The 13,500-nt window shown below is 34.1% G+C and overlaps 1 protein-coding gene and 1 pseudogene across 1 annotated transcript; one reads left to right on the top strand and one right to left on the bottom strand.

Annotated features, from left to right (window-relative positions):
• Positions 1-1,184: 1,184 nt before the first annotated feature.
• Positions 1,185-13,500, bottom strand: part of LOC106773361 — a 20,014-nt pseudogene continuing 7,698 nt past the window's right edge.
• On the top strand, positions 5,975-10,209 carry LOC106772961. Its single transcript, XM_014659613.2, has 3 exons — positions 5,975-6,176; positions 7,178-9,850; positions 9,934-10,209. Exons 2-3 carry the CDS (start codon positions 7,319-7,321, stop codon positions 10,207-10,209), a joined length of 2,808 nt encoding a protein of 935 aa, XP_014515099.1. The 5' UTR covers positions 5,975-6,176; positions 7,178-7,318.

The raw sequence follows: 13,500 nt of genomic DNA, 5'->3' as shown, positions 1-13,500 counted from the left end.
TTTCATAGCTCCTAAGGAGAATGAAGCTACCATATGGAGGAAGAAGGAATTTTAGGCACAACATATCACCAATGAAGCAAGATCCAAGATTCCCAAGTTCTATGGAGATAGTGACCCTAAAGTCTACCTTGATTGTGAAGCAAAAGTGGAACAAATTTTTAATGTAAATCATGTAGAGGATCAAGAACAAGTTGCTGTAGTAGTGGTAGGATTTAAGGATTATGTCATGACTTTGTAGCATTAAGTTTGTAAGGACAATTACCAAGGGCCACCCGTGGCTTCTTGGATGGACATTAAGGCTTTAATGTGCGTCATTTTCATCCTTTCTACTATAAGAGGTGTCACAACCAAAATCACAACGACATGATGAACCAAAAAGAGAATTTAAAAATAGAGTTTGAAGTCACTATCATAATTTATTTTAGAAAACTATGAAGAACCGTTAAAAAAAAACATGATCTACGAAACCAAATTTTAGGTCCAAAAATCGATTACAAGTAAGAAAGGTGCTAACACTCCTACGAAGCCCGCACGAGGATGATTTCTTTAATTAAATGTGCAAAATGAATATGACTTTTGAAAATATTTATATTTTCACCAAAAGTAATAATTATTTAGAAAATGACTTTGAAAACTTTTTTATTATTTTGAAAGTGAATATAACAAGGACTAATATTGGATTATTCAAATCTCCATTTATAATGAAAAATCATTAATCATGTAATTCATAAAAAAACTATTTAGAAATTATTTGAATTTCTATAAAGTGTGACTTTGTTCCTATGTATCTTCATTCACAATAAAGAATAGAAGATCACATAATTCTTATAAACATTGATTTTTTTTAAGTTTTCTTTTTACATTTTTTATATTTTAAAAATATTGTCATGAGACTTGAGATTGAACCCACACCAAAAAAAGCTTTCACTATTTTTTTTATATTTTTGAAAATAAGTAACATGCTATGCAAGAAAGACAAAAGAAACTTTCTTTTTACAATTTTTTGATATTTTTTTTTTCAAAATGAGTATCATACTAAAGGAACAACTAGAGAAACACCAAAGAAAAACTATTCTTTATTTTTTTTTTAATTTTATTTATTTTTAGAGAAAATGGTGTGTGTGAAATGTGAATTTTAATTAGGAAAAAGGGCAAAACCAAATTAGAAAATATAGGGGATATGGGGATATTGAAAGTGTTCTGTCAGTGAGAAATTTGTGTGAAGTATGTGCAACAATAGTGTGGGGTGCAGCGAGTAACATATAAACATGCCAAAAATACAAAATCAAAACACAAAGGGGATGCAGTTAGTACATATGGGAGTGTATGAAGTAAGAATAAACAAGCCCAGACACATAAAATAATACAGGTGTATGAAGTAAACATTAAGGTGCACGAAAACATAACGGTGGATTCAGGAAGGAAGTGGGAACCCCTCTTCTCCTTCTGCGACGGTCCCATTATCATTCCTCCAGCCCTCCAAAGTGAGACCATGGAGGCCGGCAAACATCAGCCACCATCCGTAACTGCCAATCGCATCTGATATCATCGCCGGCGCAGCCGCCGGAGGTGTCATTGACGATGCTGTTGTCTTCGCTGCCCAACTCCGATCTTCATTGACGATGCTGGTGTCACGGAGAGAGTTCTAATGTAAAATAAATCAATCAATTGTCTAAGAGAATTTTATCATCATTTACCTAGAGGGTCGATCCAAAAGGAAAATTGAAATTTGATTATTTTTGCAAAACGAATTCAAGCATTACCAAGTAGAAGGTTCCGATAAAAAAAAAAAAAAAAAGAAATTGAGCTTTGATTAATTTTGCCAAATGGATTCCACCATTCTTTCGGGGAGGGTCTCTTTATCCAAGAGGATTCAATGACCATAACCACTTAGACGGTCCTGATCCAAAAAAGCAAAAAGGAAATATGGTCAATCCCGAAGAGAGAGGACCTCAATGTTGAAATAAAGAGAAACAGTATAAAGGGTTGCAGGATGGAATGATGTTTTAAACTCTTTGATAAATCAATTTTTAATAACTATTGTAGGTTAGACACTCTACGTGTTTTCAATAAAGCTATTACCAAAACATTTTAAATTAAAGAATAAAAAATACTAAGTATTTTTATATTGGTTCACTCGATCTAAACTATGTCTAGTATTCTTTAAGATTTTTTAAGAGGTTTCACGTATCTTTAATAATATTATAAACAAGTACAACCACTAACATAAAAATAGTTTTTAATGTTTAGGCTTTTGACATATGTTAAGTGTCCGATATCATAACAGAAGACGTTAAATTAACATTTGTTAACAAGTCAATTAACGTTTGTTGCATTTATAACATAGTTGACATCTATTTACAACAAACATCAGTTTATGGGTTTTTTAAAAAACAAAAAATTGTCAATATTTTCTTCCACTAAAACCACGAAATTCAATACACAACACAAGAATACACCACAAAAATTTTCAGAATTTTAGAAGTAGTAACAACCAATGAAAAGTGTAACAACCAATAAAAATACAACAACTAACATACATAAAAAACAAAATATGAAACTAATCGTGAAGGTGAGGGAGTAGATAGGTGCTGCTGTGAGGGTGAGGAGAAAAACACGCACAATAATAATCCGATTGTGGGAGGTGACTAACTGTTTGATAGTTCTTTGTGCCATTTTGTTAATGGAAGATGTTCCCCTAGTATACAACCCAATTTACAATCTTTTCCACAGCTTACACAAATTCTTTTCAACTTTTGAGTTAATTTGGTAAAATTCTCTTGGATTAGCTCAAGTCATGCACTACGTAATCTGCCTAAAGTTGTTTCTTCGTTCTTGACTTCTTCTTTTCTTTTTTTCTTTTTTTCTATTTTTCTTGCTTTAAAGAAAGATATCAAATAAGAAATAAGTAAGACTTTGTTTGGATCCACTCCCAAGAAAGAGAAATGTAAGTCTTTCCTAGCTACACTATTTTCAAATTAACCTCAAATATTTCTCAAGAAAAATTCTTAATTAAAATAGAAACAAAGATTTTGCTAGAAATTTAAAAATAACTAAAGACTACAAAAAAAAACTCAAACTAAATTAAATGTATATGCGTTGGGAGAAAATAAATAAAAATAATGAAAATAAAAATAAAAATCATAATATTAAAAATACTAACTGTATTCCCTAATAAAGACGCCACATTTGATACCCTATTGTTGAAGTTATCAAATAAAAACTACTTTACAAGACAACTTCAGTATTGTCAAGTTAATAGTTAAGAAAGTATATAGGGAAGTAGACCTTGTAATGCTTGTGAGAAGGAGGAAGGGAGGGCTTCGCTCGTAAAGCTCTTGTGAAGCACGAGAAGTAGAACCCTGTCCACAAGACTTGTGAGAAGTAAGAAGGGTGGTTACTTTAGTGATGAGAAGTTGTCTACGTGCGAAAGTTATAGTAATAATATTATTCCAGATGTTGAGTTAACTAATGGTTTGTATTATATGCATTGTCGATGATGATATAAATTGTTGTGTGAGATAGTAATTTGTGAGTGGTTGGATGAGACAACCGGTAGGTTGGATGAGACAACCGGTAGGTTGCATGAGATTTATAGATATTGTGATTATGTATTGTTGGGTGAGTGCTTGTATTTTATTATTGATGTATGTTTGTGATTATGATGTTTATTAAGACTCTCATATAACACATTGATGCATTTTGTGATGAAATTGTTTGATAGTGCGCCTATTCATGTATTAGTGTGTGCACTAAAGATTTTCTTAAAACATTTAGATTTAATAAAGCTTTTTCAAAAAATGCTTATCTTTCAACTATATTATTTTTCAAAGATAACACTTTGTCATATGCTTCAGGCCTTTGGTAATTATCAAAGGGCAAAAGTCGTCGATAAATATTAGCGACAAGGGTATGATCGATGACTTTCAGACCGTCGATAAGTCGTCGGTAATATGTCATTACCGACGGTTTCTGGCTGTTTCTGAGGGATTGTGGCCATCGGTAAAGCCCTTCTTTACTGTAGTGATATCTTGTGTTGTTTGTGTTTGACTACGATGATCATATCTTCATATGGGAGCAGATGCTAGTGCAAATGCCAATGAAGACATACAATTGTGAGGAAACGTATCAAAGATTTTATTGGGAATTATTTTAGTGAGAGTGTTGGATAATAATGTCATGGATTGTAACATGGTAAACATTTGGATTTTATAATGGTTATATTTGGTGAAAACTTTGAGATTAAGTTTGAGAAATAAAAGTTTAGATTAAGTTCAATTTTATGCGATGTTATCATGGTAACATTTTGGATTTTGTATTACTATTTTGATAACATTAAGTGACTACCTTGATGAGATGTTACATCCATCAAGATGAAAGCTTAAAGTAGCCACCAATTTAATTACCCTCGCGTTAGTAATGAACTCGGAGGAATAGAAGACCATCTCGTCCAAAATCCAAGCATACTTAGAATCTTCTTTTATGAAGGAAATAGGTTGAGCCTTTTGGCCGTTGGTGTAGGTGGCTCAACTTGCGTCATAGGTGGCACGACCTTCTTCCCTTTGGCTTCCTCCTTCTTCTTCTTTGAAGCACAACAATGACTCTAAAAGAAGCTGTTATCGGAGGGACGATAGAGCAAGGTTTCAGTTTAAAAACCTCAATGTTAAATGAAGAAAGGGATTTTGTAGAGGAACCCTCACTTATAGGGCTAACTTCTCTCTGCAACATGGATTGACCATGACCAACATGAGAAGAGGAATCATAAGACATACCTACAATGGTGAGCAGACACAAAGAGAGAACAAGAATAACGAACTCAGATGGAAAAAGGAAGCATTCACGATTAGTGTAGAAATGAGCAGAGAACGAAGAAAGAGAGAAGTTTGAAGCGCCAACGAATATAAGGAATTCAAAGAGGCTAAACACTTCATCAAGTAATGTTTCCCTCTAGGAACAATCACAACCCTTGGTGTTTCATCTTCTGAGCTCGAAGCGCTTAGATACGACCACATTAGCTACAACTTGGTGCATTTAATGTGAAAAAATGTTTCATGTGCAAGGCAATCATGACAATGCTCCAGCATGCCACTCAAAGAAAAACCCCTCCTTAATGTTCCACAAGAACCTATAAAGTATCCCCTTGCTCGATAAGATGAGCATTAAGCCTGCCACTCGAGATCAAAGACGATCACCCATAACCTTACCAAACGATTAGGAACTCCTTAACAGTCAAAGACAAACATATATAGTTCGACCACTTAACTAATCCATTTGCAGAACATGAAGTTGTCAACTACTTAACCAAAGGGTTAGTTATAGTCGTAACCAACATTTATCACGCAATAATCAAACTTAACCAATATTTATCACACAATAATCAAACTTTTGAAATCGAAAGACTTATATACTTACTTTAACAAATATGATAATTAATGTAATTAAACAAGGTTCATTCAGCTTTTAATCACCTTAAAAGGTTAAAAAATATTATAAATTAATTTTATTTATTAATATTATATGATATTTTCTTTATATTATCTATTTTTATAATATAAATCATAACCGTCCAACAACCCAATAATTATGCATAGTATGTCAATGTTAAATACTTTTTAAAGATCAATAACACTTTTGCTTACTTGAGTCTTGTTGAGGATCTCTTCCTACTCCAACCATCGTTCATGAAAGATCATAAAAGCCATTCATATCTTACCCCTTGTTAAAAACTTGCCTCAAGTATCCGGCAAGTAATATATATATATATATATATATATATATATATATATATATATATATATATAAATTCTTTTTCTTTATGAGATAAATCGCATAGTGCATTAAAATTATCTTTATTTTATTTCTCTTTTCTCTTTACTCTTTTCCTTTTCCTGTAGTAACGTAATCGATGATTATTCTCTTTCCTGAGGATAAAAAACGCGGCACGGTAATACAAAACTGAAAATAAAGAAAGAAAAGGAGAAAAAAAAAAAATATACCAAGATGAACGAAGAAGAAAGAACGAAATGATGAAAGAAACAACAATGGCCTTTTTGTAATTCTTTACTTCGCTTCTAAACTACGTTCTTATTGTTTTCTCATTGTGCGTAGGATCCTTCTCTCGATCATTGCTGCAACACCCACGTTACTTTCGGATTTTCTTTTTCACTTTTTTTTGGGTAAGATTTTGATGTTCTCGTTTCCTGAGAAGATTTCGCGTTGTGTTTGCATTGTTGAATTTTGATTGTACATTTTTCGTTTTGCGTCGCTGTCATTTTATAGGTCTGCCTCTCTTCTTTTAATGGAAAAGTACGGTTAAAATTAAAGAAAAATCGAGTTTTAGTGTTTAACAGAAACTAATTGATATCCGTATTTTAAAATTATTTTTCTTTTTGGAACGTGGGTTTTATTGCAGTTGATTTTCTTCAAAGGATGTAAGTTTCTGCTCTTGTTAGTTTCTCTTTTTTCTATTTCAAGGCTAGCTCGGTATTGATTTTCTGCTTCTTCTTTTTTTAAATTAAATTATTTTTTCTGGATTTTGAGTTCGGTTGATAATAGAAATCCATCGTTTTCGTTATGAACGAGTTGCAGATATCACTGTCACAGTGTCGTGTATGTCAATTTTATGTGTATTGAACGATGTCTATTGGGTTCTCGATATTTGGCTGGTGTTCCTGTTTTTGGTTACACGATGTGCGATTATGCGTCAAATTTAGAAAAACTGATATAACATTTTAGTGAGAAGTGGAATTTAGTCCCTCTGCTGTCTCTGTTTTGGAAAAGAAGAGTAGGTATCTATCTACCATCACTTTGTTCATCGAATCAGAGAATGGATGGGTTTTAATAAGTCTATGTACATTACCTTTGTTCAATGCATTCAATTGTTTCCTTTTCACGTTACTTTATTCCTTAATCCCTACTAGAGGACAGTGTCAAAATTTTCCATTTTTTTTGGATTGATGTTGCTACTTTTGGTGCCATGAGAACGGTATCACTTCAATGTGACCAATTTTTTTTCCTCTGTAGATCGTTTAATTATGATTTGTGTCATGGCGTGAACCGTTCTTTTGACGAACCTTCTCTCATTTTTTACTGCTTGTGTTGAGTTACCATCATTTGAACCTTAATTTTCAAACCTCTTTCTGTTTCTACTGATGCAATTGTTAAAATTTACTGGCAGATAATTGAGCGAAGGAGAAACTCTTCTGCAGCATTAGCATATTGGTGAAACGTCAGCGTGAAATGTGAAGTTTGAGTGTATATTTTGGTGCCAACCAATAATATACAACAAAGTAATGGATTGTTGAAAACTGCTGAGGACATGGGATTTAGTTTAGAGTTCATAAAGAGAAGCTCAAAACAGCATAGCAGTTCAAAGACAGATAAAGAGTGTTCCGTATTGCGCCATTCAAAAGGAAGTCTGAAGGAAGCTGATAAGTTGAAGTCAAAGAGTAGTGTTGGTGCACAGTTTAGTGATCTCAAACATAAGACCGTGCTAGATGCAGGAGGTAGGATTCAGAACACAGAAACTGTGAGGAGAAGTGCCACTGAGAGAGATGAACTTGTCAAGCACATGTCTAACTTACCGGGTTATCTCCAGCATGCCAATAGAGTAGAAAACATTGAAGAGAAAGCTTTCAATGTTGGTGTTCTAGATTGGTCTCGACTTGAGCAGTGGAACCAGAAGCATATCCCAGTACTTGCTAGTAACTTAACATCATTCAATAGCAGCGGATCGTCATCAAGAACAGCCATCAAACCATCAACCAGTGTTTGCAGCAAGGAAAAACTCAATGACGGGAAAAGTTTGTCTACTTCGGGCATCAGGCCATCTTACAGGGAATCTGCCAGTGCCAAAATTCCTTTTCATAATGTCAAACGATTTGAATCTTACAAAAGTGTAATTAAGAGCACTGGAGACGAGAAGATAATGACACCTTGGGTGTTTGAGTCCTCGGGCCAAACTCACTCAGATATTTCAATTGGAAAGGAGAAGAGGAATGACTATAATAAAAGGACTTCACGAGTAAAAAATTTTGCATCAAACATAAGGCTTCATGGAATCTCATCGGTCCCTAATGAAAATGCAAATGATAGGGTTGACGGAGATAAGCCAAACATGGAGGGTTTGCAAGAGCTTAATCACAAGAAGAAAGAAAGAAATCATAAATCTAGATCTGATATGGGAATGCCATCGATTAAATCGAAAGGAAAAGGGGTCTCATCCAGTAGTGAAACCAGTAAAAAAGTAAATCGGTTGCAGGAATCAGATTTTGACTTTGGTCATAAACACTTTCATAGCAAACCAAGCAATACTGTGCTGCTTTGTCCCCAAGAAATTCCCCAGTCAAGTTCTTCAGAGTACTTTCAGCTTTCTAAATCTAGATTGCCATCGGATGAAAACTTTTCAGAATCAACCAAAAGTAGTTTGTCATATGTTTCCCTACCTGAGGAGGCTCATTCTGAAGATGGATGTTCCAAAATCTCACTGCCACGGGCACTACGTTCTGCAGTTGAGATTTCTTCTCCTTTGGAAACAATGCAACACAGCATTAGTACTACTGATCACGGTATAGACCGTTCGTCTATTACTTCTGAGACACAATCTTCCATACTGAATAGGATGTCTAGTCTGCAATCAATAGGTGCTTTCTTTGAAAAGGATACTTTAGATGCTAAGTTGAGAGATCAGTGTGCTTTCAGTAACTTGAAGGAACCACCTGACCAAGAAACTGCTGAACTGGCAGCTCAGAAGGAAATGAATCTATCCCATAATCGAAGGTTTAGTTTCAGCCTAAGTCGAATCGGGAGAAGTTTCAGTTTCAAAGAAGGGCCAACACTTCCACAATATAGTTCCATGCATGTCAGTGCAAAGTCTGGTCCCGTGACGCCTCAATCTTCTGCACGTTGGGACAATCCAAGCAAAGGAAAGGCTAATAGTCATAACAGAAATCGATCGAGCCCCATGCGGAGGTTGCTAGACCCTATAATGAAATTCAAGCCTTCAGACAAACTCCATTCAGCTCAAAGTGGTCAAACACTAGAGGGAAGCGAGAATTCAGGCTTCAGGACTGTTGGTGTCAGTGAATCACTGCTTTCTGAAAAAAGCAAAGGTTCAGCAGTTCAAGGCCTCTTGCAGCTTACAATAAAAAACGGAGTGCCTTTGTTTAAATTTGTGCTTAACAATGAAAGAAAGATTTTTGCTGCTACCAAGAATAGTTTAACATCACTGGATAAGGGCGATTTAGGTTGCTGTTTTACGTTCTACCTGGTTAATGAAATTAAGAAAAAGAGTACCGGGTGGATCAGTCATGGAAACAAAGAAAAAAGCTGTGGTTATGCGTACAATATTATTGCTCAAATGAAAAGCTCTAAAATCACAGAATCAGTCGATCAGGACCCTAACAAAAACCTTATGGTTAAAGAATATGTTCTAGCGGGTGTAGAAATTGGCCATACAGATCAAGGACAACCGACGTTCATCAAGAGCGCAGAGCTTGCCGCTGTTGTTATCACTACCTCATGTGAAAATACCAATAAAGGACTGCATAATGATAATTACTTGCTGAAGAAAGGATGCTCAAAGTGCTTGGCAGATGAAAGATGCCTGTGCAATTCAGCAGAAAATGATGCCTCTGATTGCACTACAGTTATACTTCCAGGTGGTATACATGGTTCACCAAACAAAGGTGAACCTACCCCATTGATCTACCGATGGAAATCCGGGGGATTATGTGATTGTGGCGGTTGGGACATTGGTTGCAGACTGTTTGTGCTCTCTAACCCGAAGCAGAATTCAAGTATTCCAAGGAGCTATCAACCTTACCATGATCGTTTTCAACTTTTTGTTCAGGTATATCTTTATAGTGCTGCACAAGGGCATTCCAAATATTGTAGACTTACTATTAATATTGTTATCGTTATCTTTGCTTTCAGGGAGAAGCTGGGCAAGATAAACCACTCTTCACTTTGTTGCCACTGAAAGACGGTTTCTACTCAGTTGAATTCGACACAACAATTTCTCACTTACAGGCATTTTTCATCTCAGTTGCGGTTATAAACTGCCAGAAACTACCAGGTGTCTTGGAAATAGATGACATGCATGAGGAAATCCTTAAGGAACCCTGCTCCAAAAACAACAGGAAACTTCAGAGGGAAGCACATTTAAAATATGCTCCAATGCCACCATTATCCCCTGTTGATAGAGTTTAAATTGACAAGAAGTTTTCTTTTTTATCGGTAATAGTTATTATGATTAGCTTTTAAAATCTTCAACAAGTAGCTGAGGAATAGCTAGTTAATGCAATGCAATTGTGTTATAAATGTTACATTTGCACTTGAATTTTTACACTTTTACTTTCAACGAGAGGAGGAGGATAAAGGAAAACGTGATTCTCTTCCCCTCCTCTCCCTTTTCTACTGCAAAAAATTAAGTCTTGGTGTAACATTTTTTGTTTCTCTATTTTTATGTTTTCGTTTCATACATGCAAACCGGTATAGTAATAGTCCCACTGGAATACCGTGTACCTGTTTTGGCAGAAAACGGGATGGTCGTTGTATTTATCATAATCTTTGTACCAAAGAAACCGCTGCAGCAGCAAAACCATCTTTCTACACAACAACGTCAAAAAATAAAACTACTCGATTAAACATTTTAGTAAGAGAACTGAAACTCTAAAATCGTAACCTTAGGAACTGACTGAAAGTTCACTTGAGGCTATATGGTGAAGTAAACTCGTAAATCAGTCATTCGGTTAATACTCATTCGGTTAATTATCACTCTATAACGAGTTTTATATTTTTCAAGTGTTTAGGGATGAAACTATTGTGTTCATAAGCTATTTAGTCCTTTTTTTTTATAGGAATAGATCAAATTCACCTTGTTATAGAGTGATAATTAACCATGTTTTAAGGTAGGAATGACAATGTGGACAGTCTAACGCTCTCAACATGTGTAAATAAAAAAATTTTATTTGATTAAGATAAATATAACTTCAATATCATTACAATATAGTAAAAAATTTAAAAACCTTTTTACGTTGTCATAAAATTAATTAAAACTCATGAAATAATAAACAATCTCAATATAATTCGAAATAGTGTACTAAAACTTTTTAACGTATAATTTATTTAAAAGAAATAATGTTTGAAAACCTTGAAAATAGTTTTTTACTTGTCTCTCGATCTAACAACATCAACATCATCAGCAATATCTTCTATAACATCATCTACTCCGATATAAATATGATTATCATAGGTGGAAACCATCACCACAAATGTAAAGGTGAACTAACAACATCAACATCCAAAAAACACATATAATAATACAATTATTATAATACAATTTTTAATAATGTGTAAACTCATAACATCAATCCATTTCATACCACAAAACACATTATTAATCCAAACTCTTATCTAGATAAACCATGTCACAACCACCAATCACTATCTCTTATCTAGATAAACCATGTCACAACCACCAATCACTATCGCTATATGTCATCTTTCCTACTCCAGTATACACGACCAGTTAACCAAAATCGGGCCTACGCACTAAACATAGGATTTTCTTGTTCACCAAAATGGGACTTACACACCAACGCAAGTCTTTCTTGTTCACCAAAACAGGGCCTACACACCGACGTAGGACTTGCATGTTCACCAAAATAGGACCAGCTCAACAAAGCAAGGACTTTTTCACATCACGACTAGGGAGTACATCAAACAACATATAATCCATTATCTCAAACACAGTTAACACAACAACATAGTTTATCAGCTAGTAAGGAAAAATAATGCAACCAACACTATAAACACTTTAAGCAACTCGACTCATACACATAAAAAATTAACAATCACATCACACAACTCGAAAAGTAATTTAAAAAGCTCGGCCTCACCTAGACCAACTCGGCAAAGTGCTTAAAGAGCTCGACTAACACCATAAACAACTTGGTCAGGTGCAAAAAACCCCCAAGCTGACCTAAACCACACTAAAAAACCATTTTCAAAACCTTGAAATCGAGATCCCTAAACAACACGACCATATAGCTCAGCCAAAATACAAACCATTCAAACAACACCTCAAATAGCTTGATCAACCTCACCTGGAGGTCGACCAACATCAAAATCCCCCAAAATGACCCCAAGAACATCCAAATCGAGCTCTAGAACCTCAAAACCGAAGTCCCGAATAATCCAAACACATTACATAATATCAAATAAGTTTGTCTAAAACGTAAATTAGAAAATTCCTCAAAGTAAACTCAATCATCTTACCGCTCTATATATGTAAGAACACCAAATACATATGTAGACACCTTGGTTGGTCATTATATGAAATTAGTTTTCATTCAGAGAGGATTCTCTTAGTTCTTGTTATAGAACTCTGGTTCTTATCAAATATAGCAATCTTTACGGTGAATCTTCATTAACTTATCAATCTCAAAGATTATGGCGTTCCTATACTCTAGTTCTTATCAAAGATAAAAATCTTTGTGGCAAATCTTCATTAACTAATCAATTTTCTAGATTGTGACATTCTCAACTTTGTCTTAAGTCTACGTTCTTTTATGATTTTCTTTATTTAGGCATATATTGGAATTAAATTCAAAAAGATCATATTTTTTCTTAAATAAGATCGTATCAAATAACTTAGTATTGGTCAACAACATTGATCAACAACATTGATCATTTGATCTCTAAAGTCAACTTAGTCTTTTAGCTTTGGTCATGTGATCTCTAATGAGAAAGGTTCACTCCACTTACAATTTGTTCTATATACAGTACCCAAAAGCCAAATCCCCATTAAGACTTGAGTGATTATTTCCCCTAAGTGTGAGATGCCAAGTGATTATGAATGCAAATAATCACTCTTCCATCTTAATATTTCCTACATGGAAGTCTTTAATTTTTCTTGACTTTCAGAGGCATTAATAATAATACTAGACTTTGTTGAAACCAACAACCTTTGTATTGCCCTTGCTTACCTGAGTACGTTTTTGCTTGAGACTTGCTACATGCTTCCAAACATCAGGCCTAAGAGTTAATTAATCTGTTAAAAACATTTTAATAGATTAACATACTTAGACACACTAACATAATCTTAAACTAATTTACATATACAAATTATTTTGTTATTCACCAAGTCTTTAAGAGCCACGCTTTGTATTCATCTAATCACTACAACCTCAATTCTTCTCGATAACAAAAACTTCCATTTATATAGTTAAGTTTCAATCTAAAGGAGAAAGAAAAAAGAACCTGAAATTCTTTAGACAATCCAATCTAAAGTTATGTCTTTTTAGTTAAATCCTTAGCACATTGATTCTTTAAATCAAGAAACAACTCATGATTCCTTATCCTCTTTGGACCAAGTTAATTTAAGACATATGTGAAGAAATTAAAATCAACCATTACACTTATAAAAATTATATATATATATATATATATATATATATATATATATATATATATATATATATATATATATATATATAT

Source organism: Vigna radiata, chromosome 9, assembly GCF_000741045.1.
Source record: "Vigna radiata var. radiata cultivar VC1973A chromosome 9, Vradiata_ver6, whole genome shotgun sequence".
NCBI classification, from domain to species: domain Eukaryota; kingdom Viridiplantae; phylum Streptophyta; class Magnoliopsida; order Fabales; family Fabaceae; genus Vigna; species Vigna radiata.
The sequence above is the reverse complement of the archived record's forward strand: the minus strand, read 5'-3'. Positions and strand labels throughout refer to the sequence as shown.

What these genes read in the sequence shown, in the direction of transcription:
- LOC106772961 (XM_014659613.2), top strand. Translation starts at nt 7,319, where the DNA reads ATGGGATTTAGTTTAGAGTTCATAAAGAGAAGCTCAAAACAGCATAGC. An exon ending in GTTTTCAACTTTTTGTTCAG is followed by an intron (nt 9,851 to 9,933) that starts GTATATCTTTAT and finishes CTTTGCTTTCAG; the next exon opens with GGAGAAGCTGGGCAAGATAA.